This window comes from Sceloporus undulatus, chromosome 1, assembly GCF_019175285.1.
Source record: "Sceloporus undulatus isolate JIND9_A2432 ecotype Alabama chromosome 1, SceUnd_v1.1, whole genome shotgun sequence".
Lineage (NCBI taxonomy): Eukaryota > Metazoa > Chordata > Lepidosauria > Squamata > Phrynosomatidae > Sceloporus > Sceloporus undulatus.
The window spans coordinates 322011726-322034352 of record NC_056522.1 but is presented as its reverse complement, the minus strand read 5'-3'; the positions used below and the strand labels follow the sequence as shown (position 1 = coordinate 322034352).

Below are 22627 nucleotides of genomic sequence, written 5' to 3'. Positions count from 1 at the left end.
TCAGGATGAATGATGACATATGATTTTTAGATATAAAAATATAATGGGGAGGGGGAGTGAATGAACTGTATGGATTTATTTAGTTTGTCCTATTTTATATATATACCGAATAATTATAATAAATAAAGTATGAAAAAAGAATAATTCAGTTAAAACTCCTAGTTTGACTAAAAAGATTTTAGCCTCCTTCAGGAAAGGACTACATGGAGGGGGCCATTCTGACCTCCCTGGGAAGTGAGTTCTCAAGTCTTGGGGCAGCCACCAAGAAGCCTCTCTCTCTTTCAACACTGACTGGGGAATTCTGGAAGCTACAGACCCCAAAGCAACATTTCCCTGTTTGGGGAACAACAAGGGTAAGGAGATTTGCTCACAAAAGATATTAATTTCATAGCAAAATACAGTAACATCCAAAATCCACAAAACTTTTATGGTCACATGCTCTCAACCTCAGGGGCAAACCTCCTTAGAACAAATATTGCCAAGAAAACCCCAGGACAGGGTTGCCCTTAGGGTTGCCATAAGTCAGAAAGGACATGAAAGCACACAACAACAACAAAGCAGGCACCCCAACAAAGAATCCTGGTGGCACAGTGGTTAATAGCAATTGCAAGTGAATTTCCATACTGCTTATCAGTGCACTTAAGCACTCCCTAAGCGGTTTACAAAGTGTAAGCTAATTGCCTCCAACATTCTGGGTACTCGTTTTAGCTACATTGAAAGGATGCAAGCCTGGGTTGAGCTTGAGCCCGTTCGCTGGGATTGAACTCACAACCTTATGGTTTTGAGTGAGTGGCTGCAGTACAGGCATTTAACCATTGCGCCACCAGGGTTAAGTGCCAGTACTGCAGCCACAAGGTTCTAAGCTGGATCTGAGGAAGGGCTCCAGAGTCCATTCAGCCTTCCATCCTTTCATAGGTCAATAAAATGAATACCCAGCTTGCTGGGGGCAATTGTCGTACACACTGTAAAGCACTTAGGGAGTGCTAGTTCACTGATAAGCAGTATAGAAATGCCCTTGGTAGTGCTAAAGTAGAAAGAGAGGAAGACACCATGCAAGATGGATGGATGTAGTCAGGGAGGTCATGGGTCTGACTTTATAGGACCTAAGCAAAGCAGTGGAGGACAAGGGATCTTGGAGATGTCTCATCCACAGGGATGCCCTGAGTCAAGGTCTACTCGAGGGCAGCTAACAACAACAAACATAGCCAACAAGGTTAACCCTCTTCATAGCAAACAGTTTTACTTTTCTCCACACACCTGAAACATTGAGACCTCTAGGAATAGGGGAGAAAGAGATAAAGAAGCAGCCAAACATTCATGTCTGATTTTTGAGCCAGGGTGACCAGATGTCCTCCTTTTCCAGGACATGTCCAACATTTCAACCTTCTGTCCAGGAGGGATCCCAGAATGTCTTCCATTTTGAGCATGACTAAGAAGCATGGATTTGTATTTCTATGAGTGCCTCTTTTGCAGTTATGACATATGGTCACCCTGAGGCAAGGTGACAGGATGTTCTCTTTTTCCTGGACACATCCAACACCTGTCCAGGAAGAATTTTCAAAATGTCCTCCATTTTGAGCATGACTAAGAAGCATGAATTTATATTTCTATGAGTGCTTTTGGCTTTTCTTTGGTCATGTCCTCCCTTGTAACCTACTGTTCAGGAGGAACTGCAAAATGTCTTCCATTTTGAGCAAGACTAAGATTTATATTATCTGTGAATCCTTTTGGCTTTTGTTTTATCATGCCCTCACTTCTAATCTGATTCTTCAGGAGGAAATCCAAACTGTCTTCCATATGGGACAGGACTAAAAATAAGGATTTATATGTCCAATGTGCTTTTGGGTTTTATGTCCTACATTTCTCTGGAATGCCCCACAGTGCCTTGTCCTCTTTTTCAGTTATGACATCTGGTCACTCTAAAGCAGGGTGACCAGACATTCTTCATTTTCCTGGACACACCCAACATTTCAACCTTCCAGAACATAGTCACACAGCCCACCCCCCCCCCCCCCCACACACACACACTATGGATGCTGGTTGTGAAAGCCTTCGACTTCACAATTTCGACTTCTCCCCAGGAGGAATTTCCCACAATGTCTTCCATTTGGAGCATGACTAAGAAGCATGGTTTTATATGTCTAGGAGTGCTTTTTGGTTCTTTTCTTTTATCCTGTTCTACATTTCTCTGCAGTGCCCCACACACAATCATAGAGCTGGAAGACCTCAAGGGCCATCCAGTCCAACCCCAATCTACCATGCAGGAACTCTCAATCAAAGCATTCCTGACAAATGGCCATCCAGCCTGTGTTTAAAAACCTCCAAAAAGGAGAGTCCACCACTCTCCAAGTCAGCATATTCCACTGAGGAACAGCTCTTACTGTCAGAAAATTGTTACGAATGTTGAGGTGGAATCTCTTTTCCTATAGTTTGAATCCATTGCTCCATATCCTCGTCTCTCGAGCAGCAGAAACAAGCTTGTTCCATCCTCAATATGACATCCCTTCAAATACTTAAACAGGGCTATATCATATCACCTCTTCACCATCCCATTTTTCATCTCATCCCCCTCCTCTGGAGGGGATTCCCATCCATGGATCACCCACCCACCCACAGCTTGTGTGTTAGAGCGCCCCCTAGAGATGACCTCCTGAGCCCTAGGAGAGCAGCTTCCCCACCTGGGCTCTCCCTCCAGCCCTCTCCCTGGGCTGCCATTGGGCCACATGCCAGGCTCCCCCTTCCTTCCTTCCTCCCTCCCTCCCTTCTCTCCTCAATTGCTTCTCTTCCCAGGATTGGCGCATGCGCTGCCTCTGCATTGTCAGCCAGCCAGCCAGAGCTTGGTTTCAGCACCAGAGAACTGCGGACAGCGCCTTTCCCCTTTGCAAAAGCGAGGGCCATGGCCGATGACGGGGCTGGGGCTGGGAATGCCCAGTCTTTGGAGGAAGGAGCGACGGAGGAGGCCAGCGATAGAGGAAAGGCCAGGCGGCCGGAGAAGGAAGAAGGCTGCTCCTCCAGGTAGGCAAAGGGTCCCTCCCTTTTTCTGAGCAGCCCATTGCAGCCCCTCACCTCCCCCTGGACAGAGACACCAACATGGCCAGCCTCTTCCCAGACAAAGGAGTCGGAGGGAGGGAGAGAGGGAAGGAAGGAAGGAAGGAAGGAAGGAAAGAAAGAGGGGAGGGAGGGAGGGAGGGAGGAGAGGAAGGAAGGAAGGAAGGAAGGACCTGCTGCTCCTTCCAAGAAGCCTGCAGGCAACCTCAGTCCCCGACACTGGGTCCCCTGCCTTGCAAAAGTTGCCGTTGCAGATTTTGGGATTTATTGCAAAGAGGAAGGGTTGGGAAACATGCATCCAGCCTTGCCTCCTCTTCTTCCTACTCCTACTCCTTCTTCTGGCCCCAGCATGGACCCCAGCGTGGCTGGATTCACTTCGTTTTTCAGGGCTGGTAAGGCTGGGGCTTGAGTGGGGAGGGATTGCCTGGAAAACATTGCACCCAGGCAACCTTGTACCTGGACAAAATCTTGCAAAAGGGATCCTTTGGTGTTGCTTTCCGGGAAGACTGGATGGATGGGGCTCATCTGGAAAAGCTTGCATCACCCAGGTGATCTTGTCAAAATCTTGGAGGTTTGGGCTGGGTGCAAGAATGGGTGCAAAGATCACCTGAGTGCAATTCTCTCTCTCTCACACACACAGGAACCCAGCCACCATAATAATGGTAGAGCCTGAAGGAAAGCCCTCTCCTGGGTGAGGGTGATATTCTGCTTGCAGCCCCCTCAGGCCAGACCCCAGTCCCAAGCTCTGGTGGCGCAGTGGTTAAATGCCTGTACTGCAGCCACTCACTCACAAACCACAAGGTTGTGAGTTCAATGCCAGCTAGGGCTCCAGGGTCGACTCAGCCTAGCATCCTTCCATAGGTTGCTTAAATGAATACCCAGCTTGTTGGGGGCAATTGGCTTGCACTTTGTAAACCACTTAGTACATAAGTAAGTGGTATAGAAATGTACTTGCTACTTGCGACTCTTCTTTTCTTCCTTCCCTCCTTCCTTCCTTTCTCTCTTCTGTCATCTCCCACACAGGAGGCGACAGAAACCCAGATTGCAGTGGGGGGAGGGGGGGGAGGGGGGGGGGGGGGGAGGGAGGGAGGATAGGGGTCTGGCCTGAAGAGGCTGCAAGCAGAAGATCACCCTCGCCCAGCAGAAGGGTCTCTTTCAGAGTCCACCCATTGGATGCCTTGCCTGTCTGTCACCGGTCCTTCAAACCAAACCCAAGCCCAGCTGCAAACAAAAGGAACCCAAGAAGAGACCCAAAGATTTTGCCCAGAGATTCCCCTGAGCAAGCAATGCAACAGAAGGGGAGTCCAGGATGGGGGGGGGGGGGAAGGCAGCCTTGTTTTCTCTTCTTCCTCATCACCATCAGCTGCCAGGCTCTTTGAGTTGTTGTCAGTGAAGATAGACAACTGAGTGCCAAAGTTAGACTCATACAAGCATTGTATTCCCTGTTACTGTGTATGGATTTGAGAGCTGGATATTTAAGAAAGAAGATAGGAGGGAAATCAATTCATTGGAGTTATGGGGCTGGAAACCCACTGGGTGACCTCAGACAAGTCACATTTGCTCAGCCTCAGAGAATAGAATCATAGAGCTGGAAGAGACCACAAGGGCTGTGGCAAACCTGCTCTGAAGAAACTTTCCAAGAAAATCCCAGGATAGAGTTGTCTAAGGATCCCCAAAAGTTGGAAATGACTTGAAGGCACACAACAACAGCAGTCCTTTGGGAAGAGAGAAAACTGGATGTGGGATGCAAGTGCTGGGAACATGGTTTTAAAGAGAGCTCCCCTACTGGGCTAACTTCATGAGCCATTAATTGGTCAGGGAGATCATATAAGCATAGACTGTTGGAAGAAACCATCCAATCTAATCCCTACCATGCAGGAAGACACAATCAAAGCACTCCTGACAGATGGCCATCCAACCTCTGTTTAACAACCTCCAAAGATGGAGACTCCACCGCCACATATTTTCCAGTGTCAAACAGCTTTTACTGTCAGGCTGTTCTTCCTAATGTTTAAGTGGAATCACTCTTTCAGTAGTTTGCATCCATTGCTCTGTGTCCTAGTCTCTGCAGCAGCAGAAAACAAGCTTGCTCCATTCTCAATATGACTAAACATGGCTATTATGTCAGATCTTAATCTTCTCTTGCCCAGGCTAAACATACCCAGTTCCCTTATAGGGCGTGGTTTCCAGACCTTTGTCTGAGAGAGATGTCTGGGCTCACCATTGAGAGGGTTGGCAAAGACTCTTGTTAAAAATGAAGATGGAAGAAGACCAATACAACCACAGTATGATAAAGTGGTTACAAAGTTTTGGATGTACAGTGGGCCCATGGTATCCACAGGGGTTTGGTTCCAGGATCACCTATGGATGCCAAATATGTGGATACTTAAATCCCATTATATACAATGCCATAGTAAAATGGTATTACTTATATAAAATGACAAGAGCAAGCTTTGCTTTTTAGATTTTTTTAAAAAATATATTTTTAAGCCATTGATGGTTGAATCCATACATGTAGAATCTGTGGATATGGAGGGCCAACTGTAATATACATTTGGATCAATGAAAAAAACTTTGGTTGAAGTGAATCAAATTTACATTATGTTATGATTTAAAAGAGAATATAAGTTGGTGTGGTGATGATATTTGACACCAAACAAATTGGCCAAAATGCACAAAGCTGTTTCAAACTCATATTGGAAATGCAAGCAACAGATGGGATCATTTTATCATATGTGGTGGACATGCAAGTGAATAACAGGTTGACTTTAGGTTTTAACAATTAGTAGATTAGGTTAAGCAATAAAAGTACATAAATGGGAATGATCTTTGAAGAAGCTACACTATCCAGTTATGTAAAATCGCCATGAGGCAAGTTGCAAATAATATGTTCTTCTTTTCTCTATCACCATTTCTTACTATTTTTCTTTTCTTTGTATTTTTGGGGGGTTCCCCACCCCCACCCCTTTCTTTGTATGTTAATTTTTTACTTGTATTTTAACTGTATTTGGAAATTCTTAATAAAAATATTTCTAAAAAGAGAGATCTATAAATTTAACTGTAACCCTATTTTGATCCAAATAATGTCATATGGATATCTCTCTCCTCCCAACCCTGTTCATCAGAGGGTTTGAAAGCACATAAAGTTCTAGGGCCCCATAGCCATCCCACACCCCTGATCTAGCCATGTAGAGGCCATAGTAGGGCTCACCCATAAGCCGCTTTCCTCATTTCAATTTGATGGAGAGAAAACTTCAAGATACATTTTCTGGAATGGCCACGAAACCTCCTCTGAATAAATCTTATCAAGAAAATCCTAGGACAGGTTCACCATAAGTCAGATCAGGGAACAAGGACTCTGCCTGCGCTGGATGCCCCCCCCCCAAAAAAAATCTCAGGCTCCCAGCTTGAATGTTTTCTTGGATTCAACCCTGAGCCTGGATGCCATGGTTTTAGCAGTGGCCAGAAGTGCATTTGCACAGCTAAAACTAGTGTGCTAGCTGTTCCCATATCTTGATTAGTCAGATCAGCATGGGCACACTTGTTCCTTGAGAAGTCAGATCTGGCTGCAATGACACATGCTTGATTAACCTCCTGTTTGGGCTTCTGTAATGCTTTTTATGTGGACCTGTCTTTGGAAACTGTCTGGAAACTCCAGTGGGTCTAAAATGTTGTGTCTAGAACAGCTTAACTGGCTGCCAGTTCATTTCCAGGCATAATTCAAAGTGCTGATCATGACCTATAAAGTCCTATGCAGCTTAGGTCTAGACTACCTGAAAGATCATACCTCCCCATACAAACCTGCCAAAATTTTAAGATTCAGAAGGAAAGGTTTTCATTTGATCCCACCACCATCACAGGCTCACCTGGTGAGAACAAAAGAGAGAGCCTTCTCAGTGGCTGCTCCCACCCTCTGGAACTCCCTTCCACTGGAGGCCAGTTTAGACCCCCTTTGCTTTCCTTTCATTGGCAGACAAATATATTTTTGTTCAAGCAGACTTCTAATTGGAAAGCAGGGAAGGTTCCTATTGAGTTGTTGTTTCTTGCTGGGTGCCTTCAAATCGTTTCTGGCTTATGGAGACCCTAAGGCGAACCTATCATGGGATTTTCTTGGCATTTTCTTCAGAGAGGGTTTGCCATTGCCATCCTCTGAGACTGAGAAAGTGTGACTTGCCCAAGGTCACCCAAGGGGTTTCCATGGCCAATCTTGGATTTGAGCCCTGGTCTCTAGAGTCATAGTTCAAACCACTACATCATGCTGGGTCTTGCTAAGATGTGTGTTCTGTTCATTTACATTTGCATGGTTTCTAAATATCATATAATATGGAGATTTTAAAATTGTTTTTACATTTTTGTAAGATTTATTTTGAAAATATCCTCTTTGGAAGCTGCCTTGAATCTCACTCTGGAAGAAACGTGGCATATAAATGAAAGAAAATGAATGAATAAATAAATAAACAAACTTGAATTCACATAACAGCAACAAAATCTGTCTTACAAAGTGAAATATTTAAGCTGTTGCTACAAACAATGTGCAACCAAAGACCACTGGAATTAACTGTGTTAGTAGCAATGCTCTTAAGTTATCCCAGACTGTGCTGAGTTTTTTCCAAAATGGATGAAGGTGGGGCAATTAATGACAAACAGTCAGTTGCTGGGGATCATAAGTGGGAGGATGTAATGGCATTCATGATCTGCTTATGATAACATTTGGTTGACTACTATGGAAAAAGAACAGTAGACTACTTAGATTCTTGGAAGGACCTATTAGACAAGGTGGAGCAACTGCCTCAAGCAGAAAATGTTGGGAGGTAGCACTGGGAGCTTCCCAGCTGTTCTTTTTGAATTTTCCAGCTGTTTTCTTCTGTTGCATGACAGAACTGTGTATGCCACCAGACTTGTTCTGGGCCCTCTAAGGAAGCCTGGGGTGCCTCAAGTACTGCAAAGGATACTCTCCCATTGGCAATGCTGAAGTAAAATTCATTGCCCAGTGCAGTCAGTTTCTGCTTACAAACCAGGGAGGAGGCATCATCTTCTTGTTTGCTTCAGGAAGCAAAATGTTCTTGGAAGACAGTCTTTCAATTTGGTCTGTCCCAGTGTGGTGGTTCTTAGGTTCTTAAAATTCTATTTCTGTAAATGAAGCCTTCATGTTCAGAGGCAGTATACCTCTGGAAATCAAGGGCTGAGGCCTAACATGTCTTGCTCATAACCTTCTGAAACAGCCATTTCTGAGAACAGAATGCTAGGCTGTGGTGATTTTTGGTTCAAACCTGCATGGCTCTTTTGTGCTCAGTATTTGTCTTTTAAACCTGGGTCTTCCACAGTATTGATGTACTCTCACTTTGTTTATGGCTGACATCATTTAGAAAGGAAGGAAAGGCCATCTTTCCTTTAATATCAATTAGTAGTATTTTAAAAAAACCTGTGTGCTATTTCATGGTTCAGAGAAACAAACATTCCCTCAAGATCCCCATCAAGCCACTGCTGAGGTTTTGTAGCATGCAAATATATTATGAATTAATGAAAGTTTTGATGGATTAAAAGATGGAAATGATTGTTGTGTTTTGTTTTGTGTTTGTTTGTTTTTTTTAAAAAAAGATCATTTGTGAATTGATAGCTCTAGTAAAACTGTGGATAGGACCAAAAGGGCAAAGAAGAACATAATTGTCCAATGTGATCTTTTCCGATGTGGATGTGGTTGATGTTGCCTTCAAGTAGTTTCAAACTTATGGTGACCATAAACAAACCTATTGTGGAGCTTTCTTGACCAGATTTGTTCAGGGGGGTTGCCTTTGCCTTTGCCTTTCTCTGAGCCTGAAAGAGTTTAACTTGCCCAAGGTAACCCAGTGGTTTCCCAAGGTTGAGTGGAGATTCAAATCCTGGTCTCCAGAGTTGTGGTCAAATTCTCAAATCACTAAACCATCCTGGCTCTTTCCAGTGTAGTGCCCTTCAGACACTTTGAGTGCTCCAGCTTCCCACAACCACCACAAAGAACCCTCAGTAGTCATAATAAACAATACTGGACTAGATGGAGCAATAATCAGACACACATAAGACAGCATCCTGTGGGCAGCCCATCCAAGATCACCAAAACATGCCCAATGAAAGAGTTTATTGCATCCTGCTACTGTTTTCCACAGTTCTGGTTGTATCATAAATCACTGGACTGAGGGTGCTGATCAGCACCTTAGGACATTACTACATGTGGCTTTTAAATCACTTTTACATCAGGAAAGAAGCAGCTGTGGAGACACTTATTGCACAATGATGCCTCCAACCCATACCTGCTGTATCCCAAATCCTTTCCTTTTATGATGAGGAAAACCTTTCAGTGACATGGAAGTGCAATTCCCCAGGTGTAAAATGTCACTCCCAGGGCAATGGTACAATTGCCAGTCACATAGTGTCAGTGTCTCCCTCTGTCCCCACTCCTCTTCACTATTCCCCAGCACTCTCATTACCTCTATTTATTTTTTCTATTTCTTTTCTTTCTTTCTTTTTAAACCTCCGTCATGGTATCAGAGTTCCGGAATTGCGTGGAAAATGTGGGGATTTAAAAAAAATATTCTAAAGGAAGAGGATAAGGCAGGGAGACAAGGTTAAGAGACAGTATGGAAGACAGCAGCCCGTTGCACAACTGAGAAGAGCAACAGTGATGGCTTTTCTGCAAGCACTATGTTCCATTTTTTTTTTATAGTGGGTCCTTGTTATCTGCTGGGGTTTGGTTCCAGGACCCCCATGGAAAACAAAATCCATGAACATAAAACCTTACTTTTTTCTCACTTCCATATAAATGGACTCAATAACAGGTACTACTGGGTAATTATTTATTTAGAAATCCTTGAGGAACATAACATGCAGGTCTAGAAGCCAACATTTCTAAATGTTGTGCCATTGTAACAAAGTGATGTCATTGCTGACTCAGTCTCCCACACAGTACTTTTTGTTTGCTTCTTCAGAGTTATAGCTTAATTGATCTTTGATTCTAGTCCACATGGGAACCCACCCTTCCTCAGTGGTGTAGTCAAGTGATCATGTAGTCAGATAGTGATACTTCTCCTCACCTCACCAACATATACATATGGACGTTTCTTTGTGAAATGAAGCCAGCTGCACACAAAGAGGGGATCTTGAGGGGGTGCTTGACAAGAGGCATGCAAGATTTTTAAAGAGCCAGTCTTTAACCTGGTAGAAATATGTGAGCAATAATGAATAAGTAAGCATTATAACTGTACCTATATTTTACATTTATTGTGTTTTGGGTTGCCTGTTTGTGCTATAATTCTTTCCTTTAGCTGAATTATGGAGAAAACCGAAAAGTCATGCAGATAAGATGCAAGGTGAATCCAGACAATTCTGTGTGAAGTTCTAGGATTTGCCCTTATGTAAAAATCCTTATACCAGTGTAGAGGTGTTGATACCATTCCATATATACTGTATCTCTTCCATCAGGTCGCTGTATTATATCAGTCTGGCTGGAAAGAAATGAGCCTTTCTCCACTCATATTCAGTCCTCCCTGTTCTAAACATTGTGTTCTCCCAGCATTCTCTACTTTTCTTTCAATTTCATATTAATATCCTATTCAGAAAATTCCTGCTATGAGTCCTGGGATGCGGTAGTGGTATAATTTATTAAACCTATACAAAAATGTGATTAACAGCACAAAGCTGTAGATTAGTTGGGGGGGGGGAATTCCTTATGTCAATATTTGATGATGAATCTCACTGCAGAGAGAAGCCTCTTTTGAGGGAGGAAGGAAAGACACATAACCGGTGTGCAGCTCCCAAACTCTTTCACACTGCAGTTATTGTGCTATGATTCCACTTTAACTGCCATCATTCCATTGTGGGGGTATTTAGAATTTCCAGCCAGAGCGCTCTAGTGGCTCACCAAACCACAAACCCCCAGGACTCCATAGGATGCAGCCCTGGCAGTTAAAACAGTGTAGGACTATAATTGTGTAGTGTGGAAGGGCCCTTAGTATTATGCTTTAACTCTTCTAATAGACACCTCAGTAAACTCCATGAACCATTTTTATCTTATCTGCTCATTTTAAGAACCGAACCTTTTTTTTTTTACTTCCTCCCTTCTCATCCTTATTCTTTGTGTGTCACATCTTAACTTTACACTGTATACCTGAGACCAGGGACTGTCTTTGAAAACCACTCTGCAAGACTTTTGGCTAAAGGACAGAGTTTTGATTGTTACATGCCTACAAGTCAGCTCTGACATTTGGTGACTCTTTCATAGGGTTTTTTTTTTAAGTTTTAATCAGAGGAGGTTTGCCATTGCTTTCCTCGTAGGCTGAGCTTTATATATAACCATATTTTATATTTTATTGTGGGTTCAGCTATTTTAATTTTTTGTGCAGTGGAAGAATGGGTGGGTACATGACGTCACAGATGCCCATCACTCAGTGCTGCACACAACTTCCTTTTATCACTTTAAGCTTAGAAATGTTACCCTAAAAGGTGGGGAGACATTAGGGGTCCTTCTTAGTAGTGTCTCCTTTAAATTTTGAGGAAAGTTTAGCTCAAAAGGAGGCCTACAAGAGGAGAGTGACATTAGAGATCTTTTCATCTATTTATACCTGTTCTAACTTCAGAGAGCACTCTGGTTTCAGTGAACAGAAGGGTTTTATTTAGAAGTGTGCTATGATGCATGCAAACAGACAAATATTAATGTAGCCTTAAGAACCATGCAAGGCTATGAGAAAGAAAGGTATGGAAGGTTGGATAGAGAGGAATTCAGAGATGAAGAGGGCAATAATTACCAGCTGAAGAGAGAACCACGGAAAATGGGGAGTGGCTCAGGTTACACAGACAGCGTGGACTAGAGCCCTGATCTGTGAACAACATGGCTATAGCTGGGGTGGATATTTATATCCCATTTCATGCCCTTGAGCCATGTTTGATTTTACCAAATAGAGTAACAAAGACTTAGATGGTTTCCCCATGGAAATGACAAAAGGGATCTGGAACGACTGATGGCCCCCACTCCAGAGTCACAAAACATTGATTACATTTGACACAATCCCAGATGGTTGGGCAGAAAGGGTGAACAGGAACATGTCAGGAGTTGAGGTGAAAGATGTGGTCTCTGATTTGCTTTGCAATAGGACTCCCTTTGTATCCATTGCAAAAGGACATGAAAAGACCGGGGGGGGGGGGGGGCAGAGGGATCAGAAAACTCATTTAGCATTTTTTTTAGTACTAGCTAGGCCTCTGCATGTCCTCAGATTGCGTAACTCCTTTCATGTGTAACTTCCTAGTTTCCATAGGTCATCATGACATCTCAAAACATACCCAATGCTGGATATTAATTATGAAATCCCATATCCAGCAGGAGGTGTGTAGAGTATGCCAAGATGGAGAAGAACAAAATGCAGATGAGAGCTGCCATAACATCTCAATTGTTCCAGCTATATACGATTGTTAAGACACAAACATAGCTTTCTACGTTGTTTCTTGGTTTCTATTATTCTTTACTGATTCTTAGATGAAGGCTTCTGGGTTCTAATCAACACAGGCATCCTTTTTGCATTGCTTTAGGAAAGTGATAGGGGAGACAAATAAGGAGAGGCATTCAAGCAGCTGTGGTGCCAAATCAGAAGTGTTGACTCCCACCTCTTCTTTGTTGTCTGCTTCACTGAACCACTCTTTTTGTTTCTTTTCTGATTACATCCAGCTGGGCTAAACAAAATGGAACTGTCAGACTACAGCTTTGAAGCTGCAGGCTGTAGCTGTTTTGTGAATGGGGGGACATTTTTGCCTACATAAAGCTATAACATCACTATTGGAGTCCTTTCACTGGGAACCTAATTTCTCCTTTCGCATCTCTTTTGCTGCTTTTGTTCATTGGATCATCACCATGGGCCATAAATGTGAATGAATGAGGTAATGAAATTAAAGGATTGTCTTGATTAAATGGGCTTGGCCAAGAATCTGTTCCTTAGAAAATCATCTTAACAGGCTGCCCAAATGTGGGGATGCATAAATTGCTGCTGACATATCTCTCTGGCTTTCCTGTTCATCCCCAAAATATTTCATCATCTAGAAAGGGCTAGTGAATTTTGTTAGTACCCAGTCATTTTCATCAGAGAGATTAAGACTACTATCAGTAACTGAGAAACGTACATTTATTGTAGAATACAGAATGTCTCAAATACAGAATGCTTGAATTATCAGTTCAAAGATCATTCTACTATGATGTCAGAAACATTTGGGCTGACGTTCAATGAATCTGACCTATGTTTAGTACATTGCAGCTGAGTATACAAATTTGCTGATGGATGTGCTTAGGTTGTCACACAAATAAAATAATTTGAATGCCTTCTCTGCTTTAGTGCCACAGTGGGGGATGGTGTTCCTGTTGGACACTAGATTGGTACCAGTGCTGGCATCATTCTGGTTCTTAGTTAAATCATAGCTTTTAAAAGCAAAACCTCTGACAGTCCCAATCTGTACATAGCTTTAAATCATTCTGTAACTGTGTTTAAATTGCTTTATATATGGTCTGTTTCAATTGTTAAATTATTTATTCTTTTAAATTGTTTTAAAATCATCTTACTTGTCTGCTGTCCTGAGATCTTGTGATAATTGGGCGAGATATAAATATTTTACTAAATAACGTGTGCCTGTCCACACATTTGCAAACTTAGCTATTTATGCCTCACAGCTGCCTAATCTGGATGTTGTGGTTGGAATCTTGTTAGTACACTATACCAGTGTGTAACTATGACAGCATTGGTGTTGGTAATAGGAGGGAAAAGACCACAGGGGCAGCAGCCATAAGGAAATAAGGCAGTGAAGAAAAGACTGCTCAGAGTCAGCAGACTCTGGGAAAAGACCAAAAGCTAACATGGTGCAACCCTAAGATTCTGGCCTGTATTCCCAAGACATGTTAAGACACTAGCAAGACTACTTCTGTCCAGGAGAGTTGACACCTGGGGCACCACCCTAATCTGGTGAATCATAGAAATCTTGAGTTAGAGGGAGTCATGTAGAACATATAGTCCAATCCACTACTCAATGAAGGATACCTAGAACTACAGGAACTGCAATATATTGCTTTCCAGTCTCTGTGTGAAGTTCTCCAGTGCGTGAAAGCCACCAGTTCTATAGTTCATTGGTTCTATTGAAAGGCATTTCTTATAAAAAAATGATACATGGGCATCTAATTAAATGGACTGGGGTGGTTATCATAAACATTCCCACTGTTAGAAGAAGTACTACTGTGCTATGAACAGAATGAACCCATTCAAGAGCAGTAAGTAAATTTTTATTATTGGATCTAAACTCAGGGTTGTTGTTGTTGTTGTTGTTGTTGTTTTACATTTCAACCATCCATTTCAGAACTTGGAAATGTGTGGGTTGGGTGGTGGATTACAACTCCCAGAATTTCTCAGCCAATTTGGGATTCCAGACACTGTAATCAAGAAAGGTAATTTCTATAAGCTGCATCCATTACTGATACCAGATGTCATTTCTGAACTTTATCTGTCTCACCTAAATTAGATGGGGGAAAATAGCACTACAAAGAAGTGTATAGTAGGAACACTTTTCCTTTCAATTCCTAAATGACCAGCCTTAGTAGTTTCCTCTTAAACATTTTGGGGGATAAAGCCTGTAATAATAATAAATAATAAATTTTATTTATATACCGCTTTTCCACACAGATGTAAAACTCCATAGCACAGATGTAATGCACAGAGCTAATGGCCTGCAGTGCTTGTTGTTGTTGTTGTTGTTTGCCTTCAATTTCTAATTTAGGGCAACCCAAAAGTAAACCTATCATGGGGTTTTCCTTGCAAGATTCATTCAGAGGGGATTTACAATTGTCATCCTGTGAGGCTGAAAGAGTGTGACTTGCTCAAGGTTATCCAGTGGAACGCTCAAACCACTACACCACACTCAATGCCACTTCCGAGAAATGATCACATTTTGGAAAGTGATTAGTAAAACACAGTATTACCAATTCACATTTCTAACAGAAGGATACCATGATTATAATACTTAGTCCAGGAAAATTAGCAGAGTCACAGCACCTCTGTCTTCTCCAAGCAAAGGTCATTCATCATCCATCAGGAGGAACAACACTATTTTAGTTACAGATGAAAGCCAGAAGCAAGTTTGAAATTAATCTGGATAATTGCTGTCATCCAAGACTGCAGTTAATCTGTCTTCGCATACTCAAGCAGTTAAAAAGTGGAGGTTTTGGAATTGGCTGGTAATTGGAATAATCATCAAGAGGGTTTCTGTGTGTCAGAATTTCAGTATTTCTTATGGCATTATGCACAAAAATGATGTATTTGCCACTAGAGCAGAAGGTCAGCATGTGATAAATTTAAAGGGCATGTGCTGTCAACAGACAGATGGAAAATGGGAGATGGGCAGAAATTAATTATCCATTGCCAATTTTCTATCAAAAGCAAACAATTCCCTGTAATTTATTCATTTTTATTTGTTTAAATATTTATACCTAACTTTATTTATTTATTTATTATATCAGTCAGTCAGTCAACCTTTATTAGGCATACAACAACATATATTTACAGTAAAACTTCAAGATCGTTATTAAAATTTAAGCCATAATCTTGTTGCCTCCACCAGAATATTGGCCATTAGCCTGGTAATATGCGGGCTCCAATCTTCCAATAAGTATCCCACTGATAACCCATCCAAACAAATATTCATTTCCAATAACCTTCTTAACAATCTTTCCCTCGGAATTTTATACAATGGACAGAAAAAATATTTATTATATTTATACCTTGCTTTTCTCCCAACACTGGACACAAAGCAGCTTGAATTTTTTTTCCTCCAGGGTGTTCAAGTTAGCAAACAAATAAAATAATACATTTAAAAATTAAATCTTTTTGTTCTCCTCCTCATATGTAATGGTTGTGCGAGAAGGTGGCGATGATGATGATGATGTACTAGTAGTAGAAAAGCACAGGGCATGACCGAAAGTGTAAAACGAAGACATTTCTTTTTGCAGAGAAAAAATCAACCCAGAACTTTGTCAGAGCTGTCTTAATGTGCCAGAGGTCAGGAAGACTGAGCCAAGCCCTGGTGGCATTTTCTGGGAAAGGAGATGCCCAGTACATCACTGCCTGATCAATGCTTCCCCCAATGCTGCAAGGAGGACCCAACAATCTTCTTCCAGTCATATGCATGCCCCGATCTCCACTCGATCCAATGGGCAGCTGCCTTGTGGCTCCCAGGACTCATTACAACCTCACTTCTATTACCACTGCAACAAGCAAGAAGCGAGAAGCAGCTATGCCTTGCCTCCTCTGCCTGGGCATGGAGAAAGAACCACATTGTGCTCCCATCGTTCCAGTGGGGATTCATCATCCACCTCACGGCATGATGAGACTGCTGAAGGTCGATGGAAAGAGTGGTCCCGTGATCAGCAGCCCTTACGGCCAATGCAGCACCACGTTGTAACTGTCAGGTAAGAAAGAACTAGTTCCTGCAGTGGGTTCTGATGCAGGAAACAAGGGGATGGAGGATTGGTCTGGATATCACTGAAGAAGCAGGGACTTCTTTCCCAAGTAGTCCCTTAGGGAAGGGCTTTTTAAGGAGTCTTTGCATGGGAATCTTGTAGCCCATGGACATTTATGTGGCCCATGGCGGCCATTTGTATATTCATTGGAATCTCCAGAGCCGCCCCCCATTGTAAATTTATTTCCAAAACAGTGGTTCATTCCTCTGGAAACCTCCAGAAGGCCAAGTTCTTGTTTAAAACAGGACCTTGGCATTCCTGCACTGTGCTTTACCCTATCATGTTCAGAAGCTTTCTGGAACCTCTGGTTTAATGGGAAATCAGAAGTCCAATGGGGATCTGGAGAGAAGAAGAAATGGAGCAGGTCTGAGACTCTCAGGAGCCACCCATCTGGATTAGGCCACAAACTGGAAATTTCAGTGTATCAGCTAGCTACCTGAAAGAGTGGATGAAACAAGCATGTATTGTATGCATTAGGGGATCAGGATTGGTTATGCTCCCTATTAAATATGCACTCAGTGGCACACCTGAATCTGCAGTCATGTAAAGAGTGAAGTAGAAATGGGATGAGTTTATGGAATTGTGGCATTTTAACTATTTCTTTTAACACTCTTGACCCTAACACATTTCTGATAGGTGTGAACATAAAGATAAATGTTAACTTCATTTTGATCCTAAAACTACTTTCTAAGCAGAAATGTAACAATTCTCATTCTGGCTTGAAACCAGTCTAAAGGTTGTTTGCTATATTACTTCTAAGGCATTCACTCACACTTTTGGGAGATAAGCCTACCTCTAAGGCTCCATAAAAATGTCATATTAGCATTATGCATCTGTCTCCTTCGAGCAATTTCTGCAGCTTTGCCCTTCATGTGTTCTCTTCTTCTCCAAAATTTCCCTGTGCATTTTAGCTTAATTATTACATTTACATAAAATTCTAGAGACAGAGAGAAAAATTTCCAAAAGTTCATCCAGTTCTTTGAAAGGTTTTGTGAAATTTGGGCCTAATACAGCTCCCTCGCCCTGTTGTTTCTTTCGGTTCCTAGTGCAGACAATCCTTTTGGAAAGATGGGACTGGGCAGGCATTTTGATTAGACTAGAAGTGGGCAACAGCCACTTGTGCAGTTCCTCACTGCTTATCTGTTACCACTGAATCCAGTGGCACATTGCTGAATTTTAGTGGCAGCAATTAAATGAACTACTTTTGATTGCTAGAATATAGTGCACCCTGACCGTGCATCTTGCTTTAAAGAAGGATTGTGCCACTGTAATCTATAGATCTCCTTTAAAATAAGGTGCATGTTCACCATGAGGTCTGTTTTAATGCTAAATCTGCTTTCTGAGAAATTAAGGCTGCTGCCACACTCAGTGGCATCACTAGGCTTGGTGTCATCTGGTAGGGGGGCTAACGGGTACCCCTTCTTCCACTTGCTTGCTCAGCCACCCATCCGCCACGCACCCTGATCTGCCAGGTGGCAATGAAGCCAAGAGGGGTGGGCTCACCTCTACTCTTTTTCTGCTGCCTTGACTCCCTCCTGAGAAGAGAGCTGGCCAATAACAAAGCCAGGAGAGGCATACCTGTCTCTCCTCCTCCCACTTCTTCTCTCCCCTGCCCCACTCCTCTGCTACTGCCCAGCCAGACCCACAAAAGGCTACCAGGCAGTGGCAGCCTACCCGACCTTCCCTCCATCCCCTCCCAGTACCTCACTCATTTGCCTAGCTGCCACCCAGGGATGCAGCTGAACATTCTGTGAGGCAGAAGGAGGTGACAGAAGGGGCATGAACTAGCCCTCCTCCTCTTGCTCTGCCTTGCCTTCCTCTTCATGGAGAGAGCCAGGGCAGCAAAGAAGAAGGGACAGGCACAGCAGCAGCTCACCCACAATGGGAGGAGAGCATGACCGGGTGTCATCCCTCTTATGAGACGGGATGGCAGGGTGGAACAAAAAAGAGATGCCCCCAAATTTTAAAATTAAAATTTAAAAATTTTAATTTTAAGATTTAAGTTTTTAATTTTTTTTGAAATTTTGAAATACTTTTTAGTTTTTCTTTTTAAAAAATCATATTATAACCAAATCTTCACTATGAATATGTAAATACATTTAGGTTGTGTGTATGATATTGTAATTTGAAGGTATCATTTTTAATTTTGCCAGTTGTTTATGTCACAACTGTTAGCATTACGTACACTGTTATATGGGAATTATGATTTACAAGTACCATTAGTGCAAACAGCATTCCTAAGGATTCTGTATGGTGTGCAAGGGGAGGAGGCCAAGGGGATGGTGACACCATGAGTTACTGCACCAGATGACACCAACCCTAGGGATGCCACTGTCTTAAGTTTACCCAGTGGTATCAAACTGCATTATTTCTGCAGAGTGGCAGCAGCCTGAGTTTCATGGTTCAATGGTAACTATATGGTTAAAAGAACTAAACATTGGGTTACAGTAAGGAGTAGATAAGGACAGTTATCAGACAGCCACCCTTACCATGCTCTTTAGGTCTTCTTGACTAGAGGTCCTTTGCAGAGGTCTGCTCTTGTCCTTTGCCTGCCCAGAGGGGTTAATAGGCTCATTAACAGAGAACTCTGCTTTGCGTGAAATTAATAAGCCAATGAATATCTTTCTCCCCACAGACATGACAAAGCGTTCAGGATGCCAAAGAGGTAGGTTACCATCAATCATATCCTGTCCTTCTACATCATTATCATTTTCCCCTTTTGCACACCCTGCTGATACAAATGAGACAATGTATTATTCTTGGTGACATCCGAGACTGGCAAAGAATTGTAGCTACATTAGCAGGCTCACTATTCCTCATTATGAGCTTCCCATTTGTTTGAATTTCTCCCCTTTCCCCTCCGCCCTGCAGTACACACATATGCAATTTACAATAAAGGTATTCTGCTTCCCTGAAAAGCTGCTAGCCTGGATAGCTTCTTCAAATAGCCTGTTTTGGCAATGGTCATCTGTTGCTCTTTGGATTTGGGTTGTGGCACTTATAGATCAAGCCTATATATGCTTCCTCAGAGGTACTATCTTCCTGTGTTCAGCAGTGCTTATTCCTTAGTGTGTTCAGGGTGGCAGTTTCAGAGCCATTTAACACATTACACTAGATTTGAACCAGGTATGTTGCTTTACTTAGCATGCTTTACATATGACACTACAAAAAAAATGTTCCTTTATTTCCACCAGGAATAGGCAATCTGGTGACTTCCAGATGTTTTGGACTACACTTCAAATATTGCAAGATTATTTTTTATGCTGGTTGGAGTTTATGGAAGTTGTAGTCTGAACTGTTTGGGGTGACCAATCAATAAAAGTTGATATCCTACGCCAGTGCTTCCTTAGCTACCTAATGGGACTGAGATTCCTCCCCAGCGTACCAGGGACCGGCACTGTATTTGTGTTCATTGGTTACAACTGTTTCTTTCTTTCCTGAAAGAAATGTTTCACACATTGCGCTGGTCCAGAGATCACCACTCTGAGTAGCACTATTTGTGTTGTTGTTGTGTTCCTTCAAGTTATTTTTTACTAATGGTGACCCTAAGGCAAATGTATCATAGGGTTTTCTTGGCAAGTTTCTTCATTATCATCCTCTGAAACTAAGAGAGTGTAACTTGCCTAAGGTCACCCAATGGATTTTTGTGCTCGAGTGGGAAATCAAACCCTGATCTCCAGAGTCATAGACCAATGATCAGATAAATACACCACACTGTATGCCATGACATATGAGCTAGCAACATGCCCTTGTGACTCCTTTCCCACACTTATACATATGGTGTATGTGTGTGTGTATAATGCTGCCACTTGTACATATGGTGTGTGTGTGTGTTTTAGAGGGAGGAGAGAACAGGTGTAGCTGCCTTCCATGCAACAGAGTGTGTGCTAAACCTTTAAAGGCACAACTGAAACATTCAGCAAAAAATAGAGAGACAGAGTGTTCCTATAAACACACACATGTAAACTTTTGTGTGCTAAACATTTTTTTTAAATGGAAACAGTCAAGGAAAATGCAACATTGAGAAAAAAGAAAAAAAGAAAAAGAGAGAGTACACATAAATCAGAAATGACTTGAAGACACATAACAAAAACCCGTAAGACATCTCATAAATCTGGGGGGGGGATATATGCACACTATAATTGATGATAACTCAATATTATTCCTTATTTAACCATTCAGTTTCAAGTACTGATTTATTAATATTGCAAATATTAATTTTTTGATATTTCTATTCACTCTATCCCTAAGTATCTGACTGAGGTTTTTGGAGTGGGGGGGTGGGGGTGTTACATTTTAGTTTTGGCAGATGTTAAAAAAATTCCACAGTATCTTTATTACTGTGGGAATGTATTAAAACAACAAATACAGAATATTCAAAACACAACAACATCCAATGGTAGATGCTAAATTTTTAACAGGTGTGCTGTGTGAAGGTTGCTCTTGAAGCTAACACTGGTGTAGTGGAACTCTGATCCAGAAGCATTTGTGGCTAATGGGTTCTGTGTATGCTTTTAGTTTGAATTTTAACAGAGCTATCCAAAGTTCTGAATCCTACCCTCCCCTCCCAAAATACATCTAGCACCTTAGATAACTAATTTAAAGTTAAATGTGAAATCAAGTGTAGATTTATGGATTCATTGATATGGGTGTGACAAGCAGTCACTGTTCAGAAAAAGGCCAGTCTCTGCTGTAGAAAAACTGGGATTCCATTCTGCTGCTCCTGTTGTGCTGAGCATCCTGACTCACAGTTTGGTGATAGTGGTCACATTTCCTGACTTCTGTGTGCTGCAGCTTCTTCATCTGCCAAATGATGACATTGTTTATTTACCTCAGTAAGAGATCTGCTACCAAGCTGTTTGTCTGTCAGATGCATTCTGCAATAAATAACATCTTAATGAGAGAGAGAAAATTCTGCTGAAGATAGAGAGACTGCACTAAGAGCCAATCAACACTATTGTGTTGATACTACTTCTGAATGTAGGGTTGCGCAGCAAGTGATCACACATCAGAATGCCAGGGCTGGTCAGGAGGACAGGTTATTTGTCATCATAGAAAGGGAACAAAATATTAATTCATTATTTTGTTACTGTATTTTTACTGCCAAGCATAGGGACTGGGGTCTTATGTGCCAAAATAAGCTGGCTTGGCTAGTTTGGATGTGGCATTGGGTTTACTATCCCATTAGAAGTCACCTACTGTTTGAAAAAGGGTTTCTCCTAGGCATTTGTGTCACTGAAAAAAAAATGGAGCAGGGGAAACCTTGAAGTTCAGGGCCACACTACCCCTATCCTTGATCTAAAGAGTAGGAGTCAGATTGCAGGAAGGCTGGTGCAGAAGACAAAGAAACCCAGCGGTATATATTATTTCTGCCTAGCATTGGGTTGGCAACGTGTCTCCTTCCAGCTGTAATTGAACTATAACTCCCATCAGCCTTGACCATTGTTGCCAGTGGTGAGGAATGCTGGGAGTTGCAATCCAACTGCATTTGGAAGGCCACACTGTGCCCACCCCACCCCAATAAATCTGAACAGAAATGAATAAAATATAGGGAAGACCTGAGTAACAGTTGCTTCTTTTTCTTTTTCTTCTATCTAGCTTGTCCCAAGTTATTGCAGAGTGGCCAGTTGCTGTCTTAGTGCTCTGCTCAGTGACAGTCTTGGTCTGTACTTTGGTGGGCCTGCTAGTGGGAAATTTACCAGATTTTTCTGAGCCCTTAATGGTAAGTTCCTATTTAGGAAATGGGTGGGTCAGCACATATTACATTCTTAATTGTAAAGTTTTGTCATCCTCTTCCAAGTGGGAAGCTACCCCATAACAGAAAACTTTGCAATCTGGTGGCTTCCATATGCTATTTTTTTTACTGCAATCCCAATAGTCCCTTACCATGAGTGACACTGTTTAAGGCTGATGGAATCTATAGGCTAATATATATATATATATAAGGCTGTGGTTACCCAGAGAACGTGGGAGTTACTTTTTGAACTACCATTCCCAGAATCCCCAGATAGTGTTACCATAGCTGTGCTGGCTAGAGGATTCTGGGTGTTGTAGTCCCCAAAAGTAACC

General features: G+C 42.1%; 1 protein-coding gene across 1 annotated transcript in view; it reads left to right on the top strand.

The window, feature by feature from the left end:
* DISP2 (dispatched RND transporter family member 2) overlaps positions 1–22627 on the top strand; it is a 55021-nt gene that overhangs the window by 16156 nt on the left and 16238 nt on the right. Inside the window, 4 exon segments of the mRNA XM_042472504.1 lie at positions 2791–3015; positions 16049–16507; positions 19194–19223; positions 22157–22280. Of these exon segments, the coding sequence (XP_042328438.1) occupies positions 2791–3015; positions 16049–16507; positions 19194–19223; positions 22157–22280 (838 nt within the window).